The sequence below is a fragment of the Semicossyphus pulcher genome, unplaced genomic scaffold (assembly GCF_022749685.1).
Source record: "Semicossyphus pulcher isolate SPU_LCO1_2020_fin unplaced genomic scaffold, fSemPul1.0.p SCAF_13, whole genome shotgun sequence".
Taxonomy (NCBI): Eukaryota; Metazoa; Chordata; class Actinopteri; order Labriformes; family Labridae; genus Semicossyphus; species Semicossyphus pulcher.
The window spans coordinates 16,407,785-16,434,357 of record NW_027211637.1 but is presented as its reverse complement, the minus strand read 5'-3'; the positions used below and the strand labels follow the sequence as shown (position 1 = coordinate 16,434,357).

The window sequence follows — 26,573 nt, the reverse complement described above, 5'->3', positions numbered from 1 at the left end:
TACCGAGTCTATTTTGTGTCATCTCGTAAACCTAAAATGGTGAAGCCGGGCAGAGAGAGAGAGAGATAGAGGGAGAGGGAGGAATGGAAGGATTTCTAGTCGCTGTTCAGTGCTTGTGAGGAATCTTGGATGCTTCAGAGGAACAGGAAGCAGAGTGGCAGTGATTAAAGCATCTGACCATAAACAAAGTCATGCAGGCTGCTCTTCCTTCCCTTCTCTGTTCCAAACCTTTTCATATTCACATGCATGGAAAATAGGAAACTCTATGTGTAACAGGTGATCTGTTTTCCTCACGTAGCGCATTTCCTGGATGGTTGGAGGGAACAAGGCGGCCACATTGATTTTAATTCTTGGATACGAATACAAATACTATTTTGTAGCACAAATACATCATACAACATCTGGAGATTTCAGTTTTCCCCAATGTCCAAATGGGTTTCTCTTTATCTAAATAAATGATTTTCTTCGTTAATCTTGATAAATCATTTCCTCCCTGGCCGACAGTGGTTAAAAACAGTGATTATAATCTCCCCTCATCCCTGCAGAGAGCTGATAACCCCGCTCTCCTCTCCTCTGCTGCTGCCGGGTTTTAAATAAAGATAGAAAGCGCCGTCTGAGAAGCACTTCTTAACCAAGCTCTGTGGCAAAAACTTGGACCTCAATGGTTTGCATTCTTGCTCAGTGTGTAATGGAGAAAAAGAAGAAAACGATTCAGGGAATAGTGGAAAAAAACAGCCACTGGAATAATGTTGTTGTGGTTGTGTGACCATAAGCGCTCTGTACAATCTTACCATCGCTTCCTCCTTGAGAGCAGGGCTCCTCCGCTGACAAAGGCATCTCTGTGTGTAGCTCTCAGAGGGAGGCGAGGCGGACCTCCCATCGAGCGAGGAGGAGAAGGGGCCTATGCAGGGCCAGTGGGAGCCAGAGGGGCTGGAGTGGGAGCAGCAGGCGGCAGAAAACCCCGAGCGGAGGGAGAGAACAGGTAAGACCTGAAAGTGCTGCCCTGTTAGAGTGTGACAGAACATTTTGTGACCCCTGTACTCACCACAATGCTTGTCCAAACATCGGGCCTCACCAAACCAGTCAGAGAGTCACCGAAACTTCCAGAGGAGGCTTTGATTCTTTGTGTGAGACGTCTCAGATTTCTAAAACAGCCTGTTTAGCCACTTAATCACCTTGATGAAGTCCTTGCTGTAGTTATAGTGACTGGTAAACTTATTGTGTACGAACCACGTGAGTTCGACCTTACCCAGGATAAAAACATGCCTGACTCCTATCTGCCATATCTGATGGAGGTCATTAGACTTTAATAACGTCAGATTGGAGTCACCTGAGTGTTGCTCTTATTAAACCCCACCCTCTTTAACCTCTATTAGAACCATAGCGGTAAATTGCTGTGCTGTAATGTACCATAAATAAGTACGTGAGAGAGAACAGAGTCCTTGTGTGAATGCATACACACATGCAACACTTTCCAGATGGGCCAAAGAAGAAAACATGTTCACCTCCCTCCCCTTCCCCTCCTGCCCCGGCAGCTCCTTGCACTTTCTGATTCTGCAGTGAAAGGCTTGCGTGCATTGCCATTTTCCTCGAGTGGAAAGAAACAAAAGGAGCTTTGTAGCTGGATCTGGGTTGAGGTTAGCGGGAGTGTGTGTGTATATAACTGGGGGGTTTCGGTGGTGTGTACCATGTGGAACAGTACATGGTGTGCGTAAGAGGTGTGAGTGAGACCATAGGAAGCTGTCGGAGATGCTTATCTGTAGTGCTCGTACTCGGATGGAGTGTGCTGCCGGGGTTAATGCTTACACATGTTATTTCAGCGTACAGCTAAGAGCTGAGTGAAGCGAAAAACGTAAAGAAATGCATTATTCAGGACCATGTGGACGGGTGATGACCGAATGTTTGTTCTTGTTCCAGACAAGTTCCTACGCTTAATTGTTATTGCATAGGCCAATTTCCTCCGGATGGGAAACTGGATGGAAAATCAATGAAACACAAAGCAGAGAAACATCAGAACGGCAACAACAAGATACAGAGGTTGTTGTAGAGGAGAGTCGGGCTGGAGAGCGAGTATGGAATATTAAGATTCAAGGTTTTAACAGTGACTTTTTTTGCATGAAATGTATTGAAAAATGTTTTGTTATCTATATAATCTACTCGCAGCTAGGAGATCACAGTGAGTCGTTGCACAAATATACACCATATACCTGCATACACCTGATATAAACCGCTTCAAACTACTGCTTTAAACTAGCTACAGTGATGAATGAATGTAATGAATGTACCACGTGCCTTTGATCTTTAATCATCACTATGATAAAAATAGTGATTAAAGTCTTCAGACGTGTAGAACAGGACACACGTGATTATGTTTAGCCATGGTTTGACTGGCAGAGGTCATAGTGATGTTTCCATCTCTCGGTGTGTCACAGGGGGGAAAAAGGAGAGGCCCCTGCTTTCTTTAAAGTCGTGCTTCATAAAGGCCATCTGTTGTATGTTAGAAACAAGAAGCCTGCTTGTGGCTTCCCAGGAATCACAGGACGGTGCCAGCCTCCGTGAATTTGCATCATTTGCCCTCAGTCCTTCCCATTTCTCAATTCCAGCTTACTTTGCTCTTTTTCTCGCTGCTTGGTGAATCTAACTACAGTTTGACTTCCTCCTTCTCTCTGATTATCTCTTTGTTTCCCCCCTTTTTCCTCCTTTTCTTCTCCTTGTGTATGTCTTCCTTAAAGCAATGTCTGCAGCAGTGATATTATAAGAACACAGAGCTGCCGGTCATATTTCTCTCAAATCCCATCAGTGTGTTTTTTTTCTTTTGGCTCCCTTCTCTTCCAGCCGTATAGCTTGTACTCCACCCCCCCGACAATCTGCGTCTCCAGTCTGTGTTTCGTAACATTGATCAGTGATGGATGGCCATGTGTGTAAACACTGTGTGTGTCTTTCTCAAGGTAAAATGCATGAAGCCACATAAACAGGAAACTGCACTGAACCAGTAAAAATAACAGTGTCGTATTTGACCAACAGCAGCATGCACACACTGCTCATTTGTACAGACACACACAGTATGCATGCCTATAATTAACTTTCAATGTACCTATTTCATACTTAAAACTCATTCACTTTATTACTATGGAAAAAGATCTGACAGTGAATTATGTTTGTCTTAGGAAACATGATATTCTGTTAGACAAGTAGTGGACACATTTATGGGACCACAACACTTACATAATAACCCGTACATCAAATTTAATGCATAAAAAAGCGTTTTTTAAAATATTAAAAATTTAATGGACTCTTAATTTGAAAAACCAGAGAGCAAGGCAATAAGAAAAACATATTTAGCAATGTTTTTATTCTTGAGTATGAAGTATTGTGAGATGAAACATGTAGACAATGTGTGCTCTTGTCCATATTGGGTTTTATGAGGCTGTGTCATTCATATGAAGTGCTGCTCCCAGAGGACCCTGGGACTGAACAGTGCGCGCGTGTGTGTGTGTGTGACCTTAAATGGTCAGAGATCAGCTTAAAGTTGCATCATATTGTGCTGTAAAGGCGAGGATTTGGACAGCATTACATCACACAGGTGGGAATGTAAATGTCTGTTTGTGTGTTTATTTCCATGATCACGATATCTCACAGATCTGCTCCTGTGATGCAAGAAAGATGTGCTGCATCAGATGCACTCATGCATTCTGGATCAGAAAGGAAAATTGCTTGTCATAAACATATGAAAAGCTCTTTTTTTTGGCCTTTTATGCCTTCATTTTAGAGAAAGGACAGTGCATAGTGATGGAAATAGGGGAACAGAGAGTGGGACGACACGTGGTAAAAGGTCGACTGCAGGAGTTGAATCCTGGGCCACCAGGACTGGGGCCTCTGTATGTGGGACATGTGATTTAACCCCTGAGTTAAACCGGGCACCTTGAAAAGCTCTTTAAAGTATCTCTATGTTCCCATAAAGTGGCAAGACAGTTTGATATTCAGTGTCCGTTTTGCAAGCTGTGGAAAAGTCACAGTCCTGATTGTGTTATTTGACCTCTGACCTACAGATCAGACCCATTCTAAAAACCTCTTCTTGGTTCCTTTGCTTGTTGTTCAGAAGACGCAGACATACTTTATTAATCCTCGAGGGGGAAATTTAATTTTCACTCTGTTTTTACACACACACACATAAGCCCGAAATACACACATGCACCAACAGGACCTTATAGTCACGTACTTATGGAGAGATGTCAAATAGGGGGCTGCAAATAGACATGCACCCCGAGCAGTTGGGGGATTCGATGCCTCGACCCTGACACCTTAATAGTGGTTAGGAAAGGAACTGGCATCTCTCCAGCAGTTATGGAGACGTGTTCATTCATTTGGGCCATATTTGCGTCCACCTGGGGAATGCAAATGCAATACTCCCTTTCTTTTAGCTTTGTGTTTGGTCTCTACCATACCAAATTTCTCGCCTTTTATCTGCCAAATGCTCCACTATGTTTACCAATGAAACTTACCTACTGTCTGCTGTATGGAGCTGAGCAGTAGTACTGTATGATGGGTTTTAAGAGCTTTGCCAGTTGTGGCTGAAAATGAAGCTTAAAGAGCAGTGAGATAAACAGCTAAATAATGAGACAGTTGATTCTCTGTCGGTTCATCACCATGAGCAACCACTTTTTATACATTGTCGTTAAATAGATTGTTGTTATAAATATATCGATAATAGCTTCTTTTAAGATTTAGTGAACCAGATTTGTGAATGTCCTTGTCGTGCCAGCTGCTTTAAACATATGACTCATGTCCTCTTTCATGAATATATGAATGTGATTTTTTTTTTAATAGAAGTTCCTGTCTCGTTTTCGCAAATTGGGTCATGCAGGCCTGGCAGGCAGACGCAGGTCAGCCCGGTCCCTCAGACAGCTCGCAGGTCACTGCTCCACAGCACAGCTGGCATTTAGACTAGAGACTGACCCAGCAGATGGAGACACATAAACACAGACTCACACACACGGAAGCATGCCTCTTACACACGAAAATCAGAAGCTCTGATTTGTAAATTTATTAATTGATAGATGCAGAGTTGCAGCAGGATGAAGACGTTATCTCAGCGTAGCAGAAACAGCGTTTTTAAATCTGTTTTCCTACAGAAAATCTCATTTTCTCTAGACGGTTAACTGCTGCTCTCAGTCATTATTACTCAAAGCTTAAGCAGCAGCGTGTCTCCATGTGTGGTCTCTGGGTTTACTTTTGTTTTAATTAACATTTTCTCCTTTGGGTGGCGTTTTAGCTCAGGCTTAAGCCTCCAACACAGCCAGCAGCAGTCCCAGAGTCTCAGCGCTAACGTGCTGTTTCTGGAGCAAGGTTCACAAAGCAGCAACAGAGAGATGAAGGGAGGCGGTGGGTCAGGTACGGGAGGAAAACGCTGACAAACTCACAGTTTAAGTTCTATTAGATGATTTGTTGCTAACACAGGAGCTTCTTGTGTGTGCTTGTAAATGTGGGTGGTTTGGAGTATCGAGGATGTCTTGAGGAACAAGTCTCCGCGGGTGTTGCACCTCCCCTCTGGAGCTCCTGCTGCCTGCGCTGCACACTGAGGAACAACAGTGGGAGGTACTGAGTGGTACTAGCTGTGAAGGGCACACACACACACACACAGCAACACACCTGTCTGTCCTTAGTGTATCCCAGCATTACAGTTCAGTCTAATTGGACAAAAACAGCAGCTCTCTGCAGACCAGTAAGACAGAAAGGACTAGAACACGACTCCATGATGGGACCTCAGCCAAACAACCAAAAGACCTCCCCCCCTTCACTTTAGACACGGCTCATCCAGAATGCCAGTTTGCCTTAATTGGCGCTCAGCTGAGAGATGGAGGCAGGAAGAAAGAGAGAGAGTAAAACTAATGTGGAAGAAGCGATTGTGAGGGAGGAAGGGAAAATGTAAGTGAGCATATTTTGGCAGGATTTCAGCTGGCTGATGGGGTGAGGAGAGGCTAATGTCAGTGGGGGCGGGTTGGGGGAACACGCTGCGAATAAGCAACTGCATATCTGCTGGAGTGCGGCTTGCTGTATGCATGATTATGTTAGAGGAAATCTGTGCATTTGAACTGTTACTTTCGTGGTTATGAATGAGTTTCCTACTGCAAGGTGTCACTACTAAAGAACATAGGGAAATGAGCTGCTTAATATTCATCCCTCTGTGGACACGCCCCCTTCATATGACCGACTGTCTCTTACAGAGAGAGGAAAGCTAATATATTCAAAACACACATCCATCTTCTCGTGTGCTAGCCTTTAAATCCAGGCCTACATAACCGTAAAGATACAGGTTTATTTCATCCGCTATCACCGTAGCATTCCAGGTCTCCATCTCCAGCATACGTGTGCGGATGATTCATCTCTGGCGTGTGTGCGTCTCGTGTGGGAGATGGAAGGAGGGAGCAAAGGAGGGAGATAAAAGAGGAGAGATGAATGGGTGTTAATGCATGCCTTACCTCACCTCACATCTCCCGCGTCATCCCCCCAAACTGCAAGGGGAGGAAACATTTTTTCCATATTTGTGTTAACATTCAGGGCAGTGTGAGCGTCTCCTGGGCCAGTCCTGGAGTTCATTTATTCAAAGGTTTAATTCCACATTGGGGAAGTGATACTGCAGGTGCTGAAATTTGGGGATTCTCAGCTTTTAATATGAAAACTGCATGTCAGAACTGCTCAATCTGTGTGTTATAATAATGCCAGTTAAGTTTTCATTGAATGTTTTACATCCCAAACATTTCAGACTCTGCTTTTCTTGCTCTTATTAATAAATGAAAGTAGATTAAAATCATTTCTTTGCAGCGTTTAAAGAGCAAGTGAACCAACCTTATGCAACAAGTACAAATGCCCCCTGCTGGCTGCCTTGCAGAAGCACAATCTGACAACTCCAACAGCACATGAAAAGATTCCCCTGCTTTCATTTCATGAATTTTGCATGCATCTCAAGAGCACTGTACTCTTCATTATCTCTCTGCTCTGTAGTCTGTGCGTGTGTGTAGAGTGATAATGCAGGCAGTGTTCGCCCAATTTGTACAGCTTTGCCCTCCGATGCTTGTCTCACTGTCTGCGTTTTATCTTGTTACTTTTAAGCCGCCTGTTCTACTGTCAAACCCATTGTTTCCCATCCTGCTTTGAAATGTGCTCCTGTGCTTTGACGGTGTTTGTCAGCCGTATCAGCGTCAGACAAGCGGAGACGTTCGGCAGCGCCGTTCAATATTCCTCTTGTGGATTGCTCCTTCAATCACAGTCGCTAAGAGGATCCATTATAAGGAAAGCGATAGAGAGAGAGGGGGAGGCCGGGAGGGGGAGGTGAGGGGGAGTATTGTGATCTATCTGTTTGTCTGCATAGATGCATTAAACTAGTGTGCTGCCTGAACTGGAGAATTGTGTATCTCTAGTGTCTTCCCCTTCATGTTACAGCGGCTTAGTTTGCGCTGCATGTTTGCAATTGAGGAAACAGAAACGTCTGCTGCAGCCGTGTGTGTGTGTGTGTGTGTACTCTACATGTGTGGCTAACAGGTGAGGCTTCTCCTGTTTGCTCTCACCGTCTCCTGTAGACTTCAGAAAAACATCCTGACAGCAGTCTGCCACCACCCTGAAAAAAGACGCTTGAGAAACCAACTCCAGAAGCACCTGAATGCACCTCAGGGACGTGTGTGTGTGTATGAGCTGGTTCAGAGCCAGTCGTTACTCAGCCTTCTGTTGTTTCCCTCGATGCCCCCGAAGAGGAACCTGAGTGGGTGCTCGTGTTTGTTGCAGCAACCAGGAGGTGATTTCCACACTGTGGCATTGTGTTGTGTCTTGTGTGAAAGGAGCGTGGCGTGATGAGTGCTGGGAAAGGTGGGATGAGATCACAAACTGAGTCATGAGGTCAGATGCCTCAGACCTGAGGAATGAATTGGTTGGGTTTCATATCAGCACTTGTCTTTTTCTTCTTCCTGCTAAATTTAATGATTTAGGAACTGTGACAAAGGCAGATGAGTCATAATGTAGTGTTGATTGAGGTTCATCTTCTCGGATGTAAAGCACACATCTAATTATAGTGCGCTCTGTGTGAATTGCGATTATGAAAGTCCAACCTCTAAAGCTTACAGGTTCATCAAAATGACTGAAAAAAAGATTGTAATCATGTCCATGATGACTTTTTTTGTCTTACTTTTTTGAAGTACTTTCATTTTTCAGACATGTGTGTGGCTTACCTGACCTTGTTATCCAGAAAATGTACTATATCATGATATACATCACTGTCCATCCATCCATTTTCTTCTGCTTATCTGGGGCCGGGTCTTGGTGGCAGCAGGCTAAACAAGGTGACACAGACGTTTCCAGCTCCTCCTCCTGGGGGATCCCGAGGCCTTCCCAGGCTAGACGGGATATATAATCCCTCCATCGAGCTACTACCGAGATATCAAATAAAACACTCGGTCAGTGAAGATTTCTCTGTACTGCTGTTTCCTAGATGATCGCCCTTTCTGGGGATCAAAAGTGTTATCTAGTTTAGCTTAGCTCAAACATATAGAGCCCATGGAAAGATGAAAAACCTTCATAATGTTGAAAGATAAAATGTTCACAATGAGTTTCCATCCAAAACTGAAATATTGCCACATACAGTAAGTTTCAATTGACTTAATTACGCTCAGGTATTTATTATGAAAACTAATACACAATTAGTACCGCATACCAATGACAGGTAAGAGTCATAATGCAGCTAATCGGCTGTTTATTACCAGGGTTTGCTTCGTCCTTGGGCAATGCACTGGCGTTGAATGTAGACTGCGGTTGTCTATATTTTGCTGCTGGAGTTTAATTCGGGCTGTTGAATAGGCAGCAGTTGTTGAGCGTCTGTAGGGGGAGTTTAGCTTCGTTAGCACGAGCTAACGATACAGAGCTATCATCAGAGCGGCATCTCAGCTAACTTTGCATGTGTATGCTAACTGCTAACTAAGATGTGGAGAGCAAAACATTTTATAAGTCACCATTAAGTGACCACTTCAAGTACTTTTCAGATGTCATTGTCACCTCCTCACAGCTAGAAAGTTCCTGGTTCAAATCCTGGTTTGGACATAGGCAGCCTTTCTGTGTGCAGCTTGTATGATCTGCCCCTGCATGTGTGGGTTCCCTCCAGATGCTCCGGCTTCCTCCAGACATGTTGATTAGGTTAATTGGTGACTCTAACACCTGTAGGTGTGAGTGTGTGTCAGTCCTGTGATTGACCGGCAATCAGTCCAGGGTGTACCCCCCCCCTCTCACCCAGTGACAGCTGGGATAGGCTCCAGCGCCCCTGAACAGGATAAGCGGTATTGATAACGGATGAATGGCCTTTGTGTCCTCCTCTGATTCTGACTCCGATGACACAAACATAATGTTTAGGGCGGGACTATGAGGATTGTCGCACACGTGTTATTGTGAAGTTGCAAATGCAGAGACAGATGTCAATCAAAACGTGAGTGGCCACGCCCACACGGTCAGCAAAATGAGCTGTTTCTGCATTAGGTTTTGTAAAACTTATGGACAATTAATTGCACTTAATGAGACGAGAGAAGCTTAATGAGACATTGGTTACTAACTGCTATTTAAATCCACATTTCCAGAGACTTTAAAGCACTGTTCTCCAGCCTGTAGCTTTCTTTTGTTGAACTGTCTCTCTCTGTACGAACTGTCCGGCTAAATGACTTCTGTTACTCACACACACACACGCACCAAGAATGCCAACATGCCAACATTGTGAAATTTGAGACCGCCTACTTGCTCTATGGAAACACTTGAATAAAAAAGGTCAACCAGGGAAGCCTGAATGTGAAATACACGAGACCTTCAACCCAGCGCGGCCTCTCCTCCGTGAAAAGCACTGTGTATCATTACAAACCTGGGTGTTACTATTTCCAGGGCCGGCTCAGAACGTGCCACACCATATCTCTGGTAGGAGAGGAGAGCAGCAGACGTGCAGCCAGGAAACAGGAGGGAGCAGAGAGAAAACAGCTGATAGGAGAAAAACAGAGGACAGGAAGAGAGAGAAAATTAGGGGAGTGGGAACCTTATCCTGGAATAGCCAGCAACGAGAGCTGCAGACTCCACCCTTCTCTCCCCTCCCCTTACTCTCTCTCTCTTTCTCTCTCTCCCTCGCTGCTATCTCTCTCTCTTTCCGAAGCAGTCTCCTAGTCTGTCATTTGACCAGGCGGTTCACAGAGGCGAGAGCTCAGCAGCAAACAGAGGAGGAAAAAAAAAAGAGAGACAGTGGGAAGGGAACATACTGAAGAGACAATAAGCTTGCTTGGATGTTTCTGAGGCTTTTATCACCATCTGGAAAACCCTGTGAGTGTGGATTTCTTCTTGGCAGCAGCTTTTGTGGACTCTTTCTGCTCTTCTCGGTGTGGATGTGTGGGCTTTAAAGTCTGTCTGCAGGAAAAACTGAGGAAGAGGAGGATCAAGTGACACCTTTTTGGGGGATTTACACTTTGAGGAGTCTACTTGTGTGAGGGAGAGAGACAGTGAGAGAGAGGGAGAGAGTGCCGGGCCATGCCCACCTCTGCTCATGGTTGAACAGCATGAAAGGGGGCCACCATCACCACCGCCACCACCGAGGCTGTGGCTGCCAACACTTGTTCCGTAAAGTCCTGGCCAAGTGTGGCTGCTGCTATGCCCGAGTCAGAGGTCAGTGTCACACACACAGACACACTAACATGTCAAGTTCTTCACTGCAATTATAAGTTTGAAAGATGCTTTAAAGACTCTGGTTGTTGTGTAAGTTTGCGAGGAGTTACTTGTTTTTGTTGATCATACCGAACAAGAGAAAGACTCCTCTTCCTTCGTTTAATACCTCCGCATTCCCTCGCTCATCCTCTCCTCCACATTTCCTCAGATGTCCACCCACCTCTCCCTTATCTCTCCTTCCATTCCTCTGAGCGTATGCTAATGCTTTAAGTGTGAGCCTCAATCCACCCCGCCTCCAGCTACAGCAACAGATGTGTGTCAAATACACATCAAACCAAAAAAAATCCCTCCTACAGATGAGTGCACAGTGAGGGGGGACAGGAGAGCAGACATGCATCACACATTCTTCCATTAAAAATAGAGTGTGTGTGATTTGGAAAGTGTCCTCGTCATGATGAGTGTGTGTCAGTTGGGTATGTGCAGCACGTGGATGGATGAAACACACACACACACACACACAGGGGGGGAACTCTGAAACATTCCTGTAACCCAAACAGTGAGGGCCGAACAAAAACAGAAGTAATCTCTCTCTCACCCCCCTCCTCTCACTTTCCTGTTTGCTGTAATGAAGTGCAGCAGGAATAGCAGTGCTCCATTAGAATATTGTGGGGTTTAGTAAAAGCAGCGGGTTGCATGATATGTAATAACAACAAGGCCGGTGAGCCGCGCGGTCATCCACAGGCCGAGCTGGTTTTTAAGAGTTCAAGCAATCCCGGGACTCACTTTAACATCTAATTAAACGCAGGACAATTAAATATCCTTCTTCTATTTTTGTCCATCAGTTTCTCACATGACCTCTGTGACTCGGAGGCAAAGTTAACACAACAACGCCGTCTAATAGCACTTTATGAGTTTGCGCGGCAGTGCCACGCTGTGTGTTTGTTCCCTCTTTACAAGCCGACATCAAAGGGATCAAAACAGTGGACCTACACTGCACGCTGAGGCTCCGTGCATACAGGGGGGGGGGTGCATGAAGCCGGGCTTTAATATTATTGGGCCAGCGATGTTGGATACATACCTCGGATTCCTTCAGTTTAATCTCTTATGTAATGGATATTCTCCTTTTCCATCGCCTGCAGCTTCCCACTGCTCCTCTAGCATGTTATCATAGCAAACACATGCACACGTAGATCATAAAACATGCGGGGGGATTGGTAGGAATGAAACATTCAGGCTATTAAAAGAAATCTCAATAAACATACAGAAAGAGAATTATTCTGACAGTCTAATGACCTTTGACCTCTTGATCTCACTTTACACTCTGAGCAGGAGGAATCTGAGCAGCCTGGGGAAGCCTCCACTACAGTAGAGTAACTTTACTATTAATGCTGTGCGCTCCATAAAGCCTCCTCATATGGCATGTAAAGTACATTTCTATGTAGCTGCCGCTGGTGTGGTCTCACTTGTACGCTGAGGAGCTCATATGCAGGCCTCTCCAATCATCTAATGTAAGGCAGTTTCTATAATTCACATGATGTCAGGGGGAGAGTGCCAGCTGTGGTGGAATTTTTTAATAACACTCCCTCCTTATTTCCTCTTAAATCTTACATCTTTATAACTCTGTCACCTCTCAGACTCTCTCTTGTGTCTTGTCTTGCGTCTGCGACTCATAACATGGAAGCCTGACCTAAACTGACACTTGGACCCTGTTGTTTCTGTTGGGCTGCTTACGGGAAGAACACTGAACAATGCAGGTCGGACTTCACAAGGCCCGCAGCTCTTCAGGCAGTCTGAAGACAATGTTCTCGCCGGTCAAGCGTGTCATAGCGTAGCATGTCTCTGATTTTTGTCTGTAGAAGAAGGGTTTTTTATTCGGAAAAGGCAATATAACAAGATATTGTTACATCAGGTCCTTTTCTAGTATTTTATGTACCTGTAAATGCATATGCATAAGTAGATGCAATCAAGAGCCACTTGTGTGACTGTGTGCAACCACTCTGTCCTGCAGTCCTCCATCTTCGCTTCCAGGTGGATACATTCATGTATGATCGTAAACATCCACATCAATCCATCTACTCACATACATGTCTATATTTAGCATACCTACAAGTATACAACATACATACAAATATATACTTCTGCTTCATCTGTCAACAAGGTTTCTTACATATGCCCGTCCTGCAAATGATTAAAGATGTAATGATCGAAGTAGAACGAGGGGATCTTACTTTTATATTGAGCCCTTTTCCCACTGGTCTAAAAACACCCGCTAACACCTGGCTTTTTTGCTTAGTCGGAAAGGTTACAATCAGACCCGGGTCAAATGACTCTGCAGTAGACCTGGGTAATTATCGACTCGGCTCCGATCGGCAATGATGGGAACACAAAACCGGGGTCGACACTAATCTCCGTCCCCTTTCCGACCGTCGTATCCGCCCGTCTCCGTCCAAGCAGCGCTTGTCGCCACCAAGTTTGATAAATAGACTGAATGAATAATAGATACAATAAAGACCTAACCACTGTAACATCTTCACCTCCATGCTGCTTACCAAAGACTATAATGTAAGTTCTTTGTGCGTACGATTGTTTACTAACCCTGTCTCCGACGCGTTTGTGACGTCAGACGGTGAAAAGCAAAAGGGGACCCAGATAAAGACTCTTAGTTCAGGGTTATTTGAGTCCTGATTATTGCATTCATGTTTTGTGAATGCCATTCCAATACTGTTTGAGGCAGTCAACAAATAAGGGTTTTTTTTAAAGGAACACTTTCTGAAGAGTTACGAGTAAGGAATAATGTATAGTGAGCAGGTTGTTACATCGGAATTGGCCGATGGTGGCCGTTTTGCAGGCAGGCAAATAAGGCAGCATGCGACGATGGCAGTAGGCAATGTTTTTATTATTTATCTGCTTTAATTGTGCAGTAAATTTAATTGTAACATTAAAGTATCTATGGTTTCAGAAAGATTTTTGTTAGGCTATGTAAGCACTGAAAAATGTTTGTTGGCTTTTCAGGCAGTTATTTTGGAAAAAAGATCATTTTAAAAGAAGTTTAAAAAAATATATATTGTGAATTTGAAAGATTGAATTCATGCTTTCCCAAAGAGTGTGATGAAGCCCTGAATAAATTCATTTTTTAATAATTAAAGTTAATTTTGGCCCCTTATCCAGACGAGGGCATTAATAATTACAAAAATTACAGTTATTAAAACAAAGAACAAAAAACTGATTTTCTCAATCAGTGCATCCCTACTCTGTAGCCTTCTTAAAATGAGCTAGCCAAGCTTATATAACTTTTACTTAATACTTTTTACATTAAATGGAAACATTTCCACTGATGGTGAAGTAAGTCAAGTTGCACCGGACTGCAGGAATCAGCGCAGCACCTGATTGAGGTTTTCTGTCTCATGACTGTCAGAATCTGTTGACATTTTCTTTTCCATTCATCGTCTTTAAACACGCCATATCCTAGTTTAATGTTTACTTCTTGTGCCGTCTTCAGTTTTGTAGATCTCTGTCGTAGCCTTCAGTTTTTGCATCGTTTAACCTTTATTGCTTTTCCTCCACTGTTTTGTCTCTTTTCTTTTTTGTCCCTATGTAAAGAGGCCAATGTCAAATTAGCCAGACTTCTTTGGGCGGACTGATATGATTACATTTACTCCTCTGGATTGTGTGATTAGAGCCGCATCCCTAGCAACAGTCTGTTCTTCAAAACAACGGTCTGTTATCGAGAAATAACAGACCTCAAAGTGTCGTAATTAACCAATCAGAATCAACACAGCCGTGAAATAAACGCGAAAATGCGAAACAATGGCTTGGCCTGACCCTGTTATCAACCGCAAACAATGTACTTCCTCTTGACAGACATTTCTTATCAATGACAGGCTGCTACGATGCATCTCCAGCGTCACTGATGCTAAAAAAGCCACTCCACCGGCACAAGAGGAAATGATAGAGTACAGCGTGATTCATTCCCTACTTAGGCATAATAACACTTACTTGTACGCTTGTGCAGATGATGAGACACAGCGCAATGTGCCATTATGTCACACCATATGTGTACCCAGCGTATGCCTTTATTCACACGCTCAGATTAACACACTCACAGGAAGCGTTTAGTGACAAAAGCACTAAAGTTGAAGTCATCTCAGCTGTTGTCTCCCAGACTTAATGATTTGCCTAAGAAGGCCTTCCTGCGTCAGAAACACAGCCGATCATGAGGTGTTATTTGTGTTTAATTGTACGCGCTGCAGGTTTATTACAGGCCTGTTTAGCCAAAGGGGGATGAATAATAGAGGAAATGCACGACTATATGCAGGGGGAGGCGAGGGGAGGGGGGAGGGGGGATTATTGATCTGCACAATCTGATAGAGAAGGCCAGAAAGATAGACAGGTGGAGAGATGGGTGTAATGAAAGAGAGAGAAGCGTGTGGCTCTGATGTCAGCACTGCTCCACACAGCGTGCTAACAGATTGGCTGCCAGAGGGCCATTAGTGCGGCCTGCTTCCTGGCAAACACTGTTGACGAACCATTAAAAAAGTAGATGGTGTGCCATTGTTTGAAATTGTACTCGGTCAATTGCCTCCAAGGCCAGATGGGAGGAAAAACAACCTGTGGATTCACCAAATCAGACCTGGTAGGAGGCTCTTATTTTGAAACAAAATGAACTCCATTTGTAAGGTGAAATAAAATCCGAGCGTACACAAAGACGTTAAATAGATGTGTGACTAAACAGCGACTTTCAAACAGAGGAATTCACACAAAGCCTGCACAGACTCCCGTGATGACACTGACAATGTTAGACTTAAAAGGTAATGTTAAACATGATATATACCTCTGCAGTGTACGACAGCACAATTCTTTCTACAGCAGCCGCCCACACTAATGTGATACTTGGGATGCAACCTGAGGTAAATCTGACACTCATAAATGCAGATATGATCACACATAAACGGGATGGCAGCAAATATAGAAATAAATGAGATATTTTTTAACAAGATTGCTTCATATTTTAATTGAACGGACTATTTAGAATGCATTTGGAAATTAATTTTAGGTCTTGTTTAGATACAAACAATATTGCCAAGACTGAAATATAATGTGAAAAAACACATAACCTGAATGTGTCCCGAAAAACATGTTTGAAAAGTCTTATTAAGCAGCTTTAAAGTTGTAATCTTGAAGATCTCAGTTTGGTTCTCTTTGGCGGCACCTATGGTGATAAACGGTAAATGCGGGAGCACACCTGTCAGATATCCAGACAGTGTCACATGTGTGACGTCAGTTGGCTCCGGTTGTAACTCTTGATTTTCCTCACTGACGGTGGCTTTCCTTTTTAGACTGTTTGCCTTCATCTGAGCATTGAATTTGTTATTTTTCCTTTGTATTTTCACTTATTTTTGAAGTTGTATCTGTAGTCATCGATCTTTTCTTTGTTTGTTCAGCCATAGTAGATTACTGTTTACTCATAACACTTGCAGAGACTGGAGCAGCAGCCGCTTAGCTCCGCCTACCCTCTCTGGCAGACCAACCACTGCTGGGTGATGGTAAACGCGTCACTAACTGACGCCCAGCTTGTGAAAGAAGCCACAGACACCCAGTCTTTAATACTGCAAATGCAAAGGCTTTCATCAGTGGGCCATTCGCTCAATCACCATTGTGTTACGTCATTCAGTGATAGATTTACATGAAAATCTTCAAGATTATTACTTAGAAATATAGAATAAAGTTAGACAATAAACTTCTGAAATGCTACTCAAAGTTGCTTGGCATGACTTTGCAACACTATTAAAATGCATTTGAAAGGACCTTCAGGAGTTTAAATGCCTGAACATATTTGCTGAAATAGACTGGAAATACATTATTATAATACAGCATTGAACAACACATGAAGTTATTTGGTTGTGTCATTTTCTCAACATGTCCCTGACCTGCTTTGGTGAGCAGCTTTGTGCGTCTGGTAGTTTAGTTAAAGATGACTTGTCTGCAGCTTTAACACTGCGAAATCAACTACAACGACTTTTCCCATGTGGACCTAAAATATCCACTTCTCCCTCCGTGCCTATTCGTGTTTCTCTGCTTATATCACTTTCCTCTCTTCTGCTCCTCTACAGAGAAAAAACGCTACATGCAGCCCTTTGCATGCATTGTGCATCTGCATGTGTTTTATGTGCATCTGTGAGTGTGTTTATTTGTGATGTTGAATCATGCATGCAAAGAGTTAGGACAAGGATCCCCCCCAGCAACACGCACAGCCTCCGCATACCAATATATTTAAATGGTTGAATGGGGGAGACAGAAAGAGAGCAGAGATCTACACGCAGAAGTGTAAAAAAAGAACATTCAATTGAGCCAATGCTGCTTTACGCTCCATTGCTTTCCCAAGTGTGTGTCCGTCATATAGACATACAAGTGAGCACACGCACATTCTATCTGCATGAACAGCAACAAATGTCATGGTAAAGGTAGAAACAGCTACGATGTAATGCAGAACTAGACCTGAAATATTATCACTTTTCATTCTGTATGAACTTATTACATTGTAAAGTGTTCCTGTTATTCTGTCCACCACTTCTGAGCTGTTTGGCTGCAGCACACGCCTCATTTGCTGCAGTTTCCACACAATTACAAATAAACACATAATCACTGTCAGAGAATTATTTTTGTCCACTTGCCCTATTTCTCAGACTAGTCAGAGAGCGTGATGTGATGCAGGCCCTGGAGGTGGTACGGGTCGTGTGTCTTGCTAGAGCGCACTTCAGCAGACTGGGGAACTTCTTCCCATCGCTGACCTTTGACCCCGATACCCACGAAATGCCGGCCTTGCTTTTGACAGAAACCAGCCCTGTTGGCAAACACGAGGGAAAATAAGCGTGACAGAATTATCTTTTATATTTCAGCCGCGGAGCTTTCTTTGTCATCAGCTTATAAGGCAGACTTTCCGACATTATGGAAAAAACTACAGAAATAGCTGAAATTGAAGGTATGCTGCTGGCCTGCTGTGCCTGTGCCTTGCTGTTCGGCAGTCTGAGATATTTTTAAACTTTGCACCCCGGCCCACCCTCCACTAGTCATCTCCTCTTGCCCTCCCACCCAACCTTCCCCCCTGTCTCCTCTGTGCACTGTGCAACTGATCTCCTCCATATTGTTTCTTTCTCTCGCACATGCAACAGAGAGAGAGAGAGGAAAAAGACAGAGACAAATGAAGCGAGAGAAAAGAAGCAGAGACTTGAAACAACCCAGTGCTCCCAGTCTCCCAGCTGGATGAAGAAATCTGAATTTAGATTTGATTGTTGCATGATTTGCCGGCTTGGAATGTGAACATCAAGTGGAGCATTAAGATCACTCCTCGGGCATTCTCTTTTTGTCTCTCCTCCTCTTCCTTTCTTTCCTCTTTCTCTCAGACGATTATAAATTATGTCTTCACCCATTTTCACTTTTGACTGGTCATTCTCTTTCCCTTATTGCTCTACTAAACAAGCCATGCCCTGACATATTTCCAGAGCACTTCTCCTTCTCTATCTCCTGCTCTCTTTCCCTCTTTTTCCCCTCTTCCTCAGGGCTCTGTTTGTAAATGTGCAGAGGAGAAGAATGAGGGAACAAATTATGAAACACAGGAGTGCATTCCATACCTTGTTTAGAAAGAATTCTCCTACAGCGCGGAGGGGGAGAGGAGCCACTTCCCCTGCGAATCTTCCCCCTCTTTTAGCCCATATGGGTCTTTTTATGTCCGCAGTCTCCTGGGCTGTCTCTGACATTTGGTCTCACCGTACTGACACTCGTTTATTACCCTTTTGCTGTTTTACTCCTTCAAATGCCCCCCTAAATTCTAAGTGTGGTTCTAACACTTCCTAGTCATACTTTTACAAGTATTATTAGTCTTTGAAACAGGTTGGATAGAACGTTTCCTTCAGTGTCCCTCCAGGCTGCCGTAGCAGAGCAGTACTCTGATTTCGTCTGCTCTCCTCCGCGGTTCTCTCTAGAGAAAACTTCATTGTGGCCTCGCTGAGAAACTTTCCAAAACAGCTCACAAAGCAAAGCAAACAATGGTCAGTGACATTATTGGAAGCAATTTGGAGTTGTGTTGAAGACGTGGGCTCAACTGTGACTAACACTCAGATTAGCTAAGCTAACTTTGACTAACACTCAGGTGCTAAGCTAAGCTATCTTTACCGACCATGAGAACACTTGCCTGTTGTGTCTGAAAAAGGTTACCTTGTTCTTAATCACATTTAAAGTTCAAACAGTGTCTATCAGGGACCGACCAGTTTAGTAGTGGCCTATGTTGAAGGAAGTCCTAAACCCTTTAATTCACTAAGATCAGTATGCTGTTGTGTTGACTTCTGACCCAGTTTCTCCTTTTTCGTCTTTGACCTGAGGCTGCAGGTTCACGATTCATCAGTTGTAGATTAATCAGTGTGTTTTAAATAATCATGGGTAAATAAACACATCCACATAGCTGACCTAGCTTCTTGTCTCAGTTCAATCCAGCAGTTCCTGTTATGGAAGAATGTGAAATTTTAACTGGGGAAATAAGTGATAAAGAAGGCAACATATTAAAGAAAACATTCCCAAGACGTCCCGGCAGTCTTGAGTCATTTTCCCTCCTTGTTTCTGTCTGCTCAACAACGTTGTTAGCGAGGCAAAATCGAGTGCTTTTCCTCTACTTTGTCAGAGACGACATTGATTGTCTTTTGTCAGCAGGTACCATTGATTCCTAATGCAGACACACAGCTCTTACTTCAGAGATAGCTTGCAGCTAGTCTGATGTTGCTAATGCTTAACATTTAAAATCACTCTGGTGGCCTAGTGGCAACAAACTAATAATGTTTATAGCATCATTGTAGGAGCTAAACTAAGACAACCACAGCTATGAGACAAAAAAGTTAGCAACATTGCCCTTCTATACGGAAATGACAACTAGCATGTTTGCTAACAAAGCAGTTAAGCTAGCAATGAGGATATAACCGTTTTTAGAAGCTGCAGTAACAACCTAGCAAAACCTTTTGCTTCACTTGTTGGGTTAAAACCAAAAACTATATATAAGGCTATAATGTAGTTACAAGTGGACCTTCTGTGACACTCGAATGGAATTTGCGTATTCATTAGACACTCTTTAATGGCCATATGGAGGGCTCTTGTTCCCACTCCAGGATTCAGTCTGAAATAGACAAAAGGTGCAGATGCTTTTCTTGAATTTGGAATCAGATCTACACAGCATTGTTTTAAAAATAACCAAAAGGCATTGACATTAATTGGTGTTCTGCTGTATAAATATGGATGCAAATATATGCTAATTATTACTCTTTGTGTGTTTGCAACAGACAGGCATGTGTGTGTTTGTGCCCACATGTGTAGGTTGATTTTATGTCTTGCCGGTGGCTAAGCTTTCCTGTGCCTGTCCCTAACTCTCTCTCCTTCTGGGTTTAGTTGCTATGGCGATATGAGTGGGGAAAGCTGGGGAAAGGAAGGAGAGTGTGTGTCTGGAAAGCCCATCATGTCTGAGTGAGATAACTGCAACAGCACATCCGGAAAGTGCCAGATCAGCATGAAGAAAACACTTCTTATGTCAGTCTGTAGTTAAGCTTTATGCAGATGATGTGATCGTATTAAGTGCAAAATGTGAGGAATTGATTTCCTTTATACAGAAGTCTTAGCTGCTTGCAGTTCAGAGAAGTTACCTAATCATTGTTGCATTGTGAAAAAGCCAGAGCCCAGATCCCGGAGCAGAGAACACCAGAGCTGTGAGGCAGAGCGGGGCCGGGAGGAGAGGCTCCATGTCGCCGAGGCCCAGCAGGACCCACGGCTCTGTCTGCAGCTCTCCTCGCAGGCCTCTTGACTGGCACTGCCGCAGCTGCCATAAGGAATCACAATCGCTTTTAATTTGCTCAGTGCTCTCTATTTTACTGTTTGTGTGTGTGTATTTGTGTGTGTGTGAGGCCAGATAATCATAGTGATGATCAACAGTACTCACTGCTTGCAAGAGTGCATTTTTGTTCCCTGCTGTTAAAGAGCTGAAAGTGTAGTGTTGATCATCACTATGATTATCTCGGCACACATGTAAAAACACACACACACACACACACACACACACACACACACACACACAAGCACTTAAACAGAGTTGCATATAGACTCAGCTGGATCCTGTGCTTTGCCATCCCACTGTCCCTCTTCCTGACAAGTTGTTCTTAATGGGCAGTGGCCCCATGTGTGAAACCTTTTTCAGATTGATAATAAACAAAATTATTAACGTATTATTCTAGTTTAAGATTATACACTACTCAGTATACAGATGAAGTAAAATTAGCCATTAGCCATAGCCATGTTTACCAGCTGAAACATTAATGTTTATACCCCCAATCAGTAAAATTCAGGAAGTGCTGAGCTGATCTGGAACCATCTTGTAAAAAAAGGTATTGCAAATATAAAGTGAAGTGATCGGTCAATTAACAGGTGTACAGAGTATGTGACGGGACATCTGTCTGCATAAATTCATTCATCCATGTCTGTGCCAGACCACAGGTAAAGTAAATACTCTTTGCAAGGCTGCTTGATAGAGGCCCTTAAACCAAAACACATTGTGTACCGACCTTTTAATGACGCCTCTTTGTTCCCTATCATCTTAACTAGACCGAAAACCTTCCTCTGTACACTTAAATAGACTTGAACACAATATCAGAGCAAATTTTCAGACTTGTCTACCTTTGTATTATAGACACAGAAACACTGTTGTGAGTATAAATTGTTTTAGAGATCACACAGTTAGGAGTAAGCGCTTAGAATCGGCTGCTCTCGCTCTCCATGCTGACAAGTCTGATTTTGTTCCTCTCACGGCTCAATAGCGATCAATAATATTTACCCAAAGCCCAGCATGGGAATGATTAAGGTTACGCTTGGTGACGTCAATGGGTAGACATCATTTAGAGACACGCTTAAAAGGAGTGGTAGTCTAGAACACCCGGCTTTTTTCTTATTTGGAAAGGTCACAATCAGCATTCAGACCTGGGTAATTATCGCCTCGGCTCCGATCTAGCGCAATGCTATGATGCACATTGAAGTTCCGGCTGCTGTCGCATAAATACAGAAGAACAACATACAACGGCAAATTTGTTATTTGTTTCGCAACACTGGCAAGACAGCAAGGTGAGAGAGCTTCCTCTGATCCGAGGGGAAGAAGAAATAAGGCGACAGGTTTCCGGTGTGTTTGTGGCATCAGACGGTGACGCAGCAGAAAAGAGACCTAAAGGAGTATACTTCACTGACAATGGGAAAAGAGACAATCAGCATTTATTACCGGGTCTTCCCAGGTTTGAAAAACCTGTGTCAACACGCTAATTTTGGTGTGAAAAGGCTATGACTGTTGTATAGCAAGGAAATTAAAATATTGTATGGTGGTATAGTGGTTAGCACTGTCGCCTCACAGCAAGAAGGTTCCTGGTTTGATACCTGTTTCGGCTGGCAGGGGCCTTTGTCAGTGAAGTCCTCAGAGAGGATATTTTACTTTGAAAGCTCTGTAACAGCTATTTAAAATGAGATTTCCAAAGTAAAAAATATTGAGTTTGAAAAAAGATGTTTTAACGGAAAATGTGTTTTAGCACATGGAAGTGCATTATGGGAAATGTAGGATAAGCTGTGATTAGCTCCTGATCCATATCAAGACTAAAAATCAGGATATCTCTGCTGCTGACCAAATTAGTCATTTCTATCTTTGTATTCTCCTGTCAATCCCATAATGCTTTGCTGTTGATATCATTCTGAGTGCGAAACAACCACACTGGAACCTTAATCTTCGAACTTAAACCGCGAGTGTGTGCTCGGTCCCCTGTAGCTTACAGTAAGGGAAAGCGAAGCATATGGTGCCAGGAACTTGGCAGGTCTCTCTCTGAATGGTTCTGCAGGAACGTCTGCAATTCTTCTGGCCCACTCACTATAAACACCTTTCCCAATGCCAAGGAAATAACAGTGAGTATGCAGTGAGAAAGCCACCGCATACTCATGCTGATGCTTCCTTTTTTATCAAATGAGAATTAATTCAGATTTTAAGTAGGTGCTGGAGGAAGCAGGAAAGGGCAACAGAAACGCGTTGCTATCCTCATGTTGACCTGGTTTTGACAGTCAGTGGCACTCGTGGTGGTTTAGGTCTCTCACAGGGCCGTTTCATAAGCCCTCATCAGGAGAAGTGTCTGAATCACTCCTCCACATTGTTCCGCAGACAATAGGCTTAATGCCAGCTTCATCCATTCAGACCTGCTTTTTTCTGTGATGCTTTACGCTGATGAAAAATTTGCCACGGAGTGTGCCTTATGGACGGAGACAGACCCCGATGGCTTGTTTGTGTGTTACTTGACTCCGTCTACCTTGCAGTTCCTTCTGTGCGGTGTGTGTGTGCGCGCTTGTGTGTCTGCATAAAGTAGGTCAGTAGGAGGACAGGAAATCTCTGTTCACTTGTCTGTCTGACTGCAGTGTCCCTCCAAAAGTTATTGCACGCAAATACCCGGAGATATGACACACAGTTGAGCCTTTGCATTACATTTAGCTGCCTTTCTTCTCTTCAGCATCCTCTTCCACCTTAACCTCTCCCTCTTTCTCGTGTATGTAAAGATATACATATACATAATTTGAAGAGTTTCTAAGGTTCTGGGCTCAGTTGCTTTGGTCTAGCACTCAAAATCAGCCGTGCAGAAGAGAAGTGAAGAGGGTTATTTCAAGTACATGTGCTCGTGTGTCTTCTCTATCAGTTGGTTTTACATGTCGGGCTTCTGCTGGTCTCAGCAGCTTAGGGGAAGAGCGGCCCGTTGCATCAGAGCAGGGAGCCGTGTGTACTGATCCCAGAGCAGGACCAAGCACTGCAGTGCAGAGAGAGGAAGGCAGGGTTAGAGTGTAAGAGAGGGTGGCAAGAGTGTAAGAGGGAGGGCAAGTTGTTGAGGGAGGAGAGGCAAGATGAAGAAGAAGAGGGCAGGGGAAGGAGAGAACAACCAGTGAAACAACAGGATGAAGGAGTTTCAACATGGTCTTTTCCTTAAGAGTGACAGCTGATAGGAGTGTATAAGCGATATCAGGTGGTATACAGTAAGAGAAATATGTATGTGTAAGAGTTCATCAGAGGACGGTTGTCAGCGTTTCCGGTCATGCTGCAGGTACTAAGTGCCTCTTTGTCTCTCAGGTCATTCAGTCTGCACATCAGAACGCCTGAGTGCACCTCAGGTCCTGCGAGCTGATGGGAAGAGTGTCCATTTCCTCTGAGTGAGTGAAATGTAATATGCAAGTTCAGCCTTGGCTAAAGAGCATGGGGGGGTGGAGGGAGAGAGAGATAGAGAGAGAGAGGGATGAGTACGGTGTTGTGCTGAGAGTTTTAAGTGATGACGCAGGTGGTGTTTGGTGCCTGCGTGATGACCGCCACACTCTCTGCCCCCCCGGGTTGTGATCTTTGAGGTGCTGGCATTGATTGTTTGCTCTAAGAGTCTCTTTGTGTCAGCTGGACATTTGACACATTTGACACCTTGGCGACCTGCCGCGTGTTGTTTGCTCCGACGGAAAGATATCACACTGGAGCTAAGGTCACAGTAAGCAGTCTGCAGCCAGCTTTCCTTAGAAAACAAGTGCATGTGCCATTTGCTTGGGCACCTGCATGTCTGTGTATGTGCGTGTTTCGGGCGGAGCTCAGGGATGCCTGAATTGCCTCTTCGGTCCCACGGGGCAGGAGGATTGAGAGAGAGCTCCAGAGTGGAGTAGCTATGAACAAGTTTGCTCCATTACAGCCGACGCTTTCAGCCTGATCTGTTGGCTCAGCAGCGCTCACTTATCCACCAGAGATCAATAAAGGGAAGTTAGATAAACTTCTTCAGTGGGACAAACACTTACAACATATTCACCCAACAATTTAAGGCTGCTTTGACTTTATTTACTCGCTAGTTTTCTGTTACAAACTGTTTGGAAATGTACCTTTTATTTATACATATCCAACCTCATATAGTTAATACAAACCTTTGTGACCTTTTTCATGAATATTGCATCGGGGATTTCAACTTAAAGCATGACCGTGGAAGCTTTTGTTCAAGATGGATCATTAGGGCCAGTGTCCACTTACAGTGTTGTTGTTTTTTGCCCTGGCAGCGCCCAAGACCTCAATTTAAGAGCACTAATGTTACTTTTCCCTCACCGACCATTCAAAATCAAGAAGGGGCAGGACTTTTGATATCACTTTGTCAACAACAATAGCAGAGGAGAAGCTAAGCCGTTTTTTGGAGGGTTCAATTTCCAGGTGTAGAACTGCTGCTAATGCCAGGACACGATTCCTCCATTGTTGTTATGTTTTCTTTGTGAAATTTTGCTGAATAAAAGCAAATATTAAGCATACAGACTCAACAGTCACTGCCGAGTGAAGCCAGACAACTTTCGTGACCTAACAACAGTAAGCGCCGGTGAGAAGAGCTCTGAAATTGAGGTTGCTGGCGCTGCAAGCGCAAAAAAATGACGTTAGTGGACACAGGCCCCAGCAAGAAAGACAGCTGAACATGAAATGATTTAGAGCTGCAGTGACCAGGCAATAAGTTGATCTTCATTAATAAATTGGCAAATATAGGCTATTGATGATCAGTTAAAGTCAGATTTCGTGCAAAATTGTCAAATATTTGTTGGTTTCAGGGCCCTGGTTTAGCTCAGTTGGTAGAGCAGGCACCCCATGTACAGAGGGTACAGTCCTCGACGCACTGATCACAGGCTCGTCTGTCGATCATTTGGTGCATGTCATCCCCCGCTCTCTACTCCCCACATTTCCTGCCTATATTCAGCTGTCCTATATAATAAAGGCAAAATGCCAAAATATATATATATATATATTTGTTGGTTTCCACTTGGACTGTTCTCGACTTTCCCATGTCTGGTCATATTTTGGTTTAGACTGCTGATAAAACTGAACTAAAACAGACAGTTGATGACATTCCCTGGGCCTTTATGAAAATTATATCTAAATTTGTCCCTTTTTTTTTTGTTTTATAAGTTTAAAACCAATCATACACTATGTTTACATACATTATAATGATTAGAATGATAAGAAAACAAGCTGCAGACCTGAAAGGGTAAGAGCAGACATAAGCTTGATTCAGTGCTAGAACATGTTGCAGCTTATCAGTTCTGACAGTAAAAGATGATAAATCGCATTATGTGTAATCTTATCCCATTATAGCTAAATTAAGCCATAAAATCCTCAAATCAGACTTTCTCAATTTACCCTGTTATGTAATAAAAACTATCAAACTTCACTTTTGTGAGTAAACAGCATCAGGGGAAAATCTGGAACTACTTCCCTGCAGAAACCCACTTGGCTCTAAAGTTACACAGTGCAGCAAGTCTTTGTCTGAGCCTCCCACCACGCGCACGCTCCGGCCTTTCAGACAGCGAGTGGGCGACGGTGAAAGCCCAGCATTAACTGATCACCACAGATCTGGTCAGCCTAATGCAGTCCTGCTGCCCCGTGCCCTCAGCTGTTAATTATCCTGAGCCCATAAACAATACTTATGCTGCATTAACAGAATCAGGCTGGGTAATCTTTTCTCTGCCACACCATTATGGAGATAAATGTCAGCGGGTGCTATTAGCATGCAGAAAGACTGAGCGAGTGTGTGGAGGATTGTTTTATTTCCCCAACTTCCTCTGTGTAGGTGTATAATGTTATCAACTCCTCTCATCTTGAGCGGAGGCATGTTGCTCTGAGGGGAAGCTCATCATCTCCCTTTGTGTTTTACAGTTTCCCTGCTGTTAATGTGAAATTTAAAAGCTTGTAATGGCTTGTAACGGTTTGCAGGATCAAGAGAAAAATAGAGCTTATATAAGGACCTGAAGAGTTGCAATGGTGACAGATGCAGGCGCAGCAATCTTCATTATAAAAGCAGTAAATAACGTCC

General features: G+C 43.6%; 1 protein-coding gene across 3 annotated transcripts in view; it reads left to right on the top strand.

Moving 5' to 3' along the window:
- Positions 1-26,573, top strand: part of arhgef25a (Rho guanine nucleotide exchange factor (GEF) 25a) — a 42,262-nt gene that overhangs the window by 683 nt on the left and 15,006 nt on the right. For 2 of the 3 annotated variants that reach the window (XM_069660283.1, XM_069660282.1), the window contains exon 2: positions 850-982. In XM_069660283.1, coding sequence (XP_069516384.1) covers positions 850-982 — 133 coding nt within the window. Of the gene's footprint in view, positions 1-849; positions 983-10,178; positions 10,672-26,573 lie in introns of those variants that run through there. The other variant, XM_069660284.1, reaches the window with a different exon arrangement.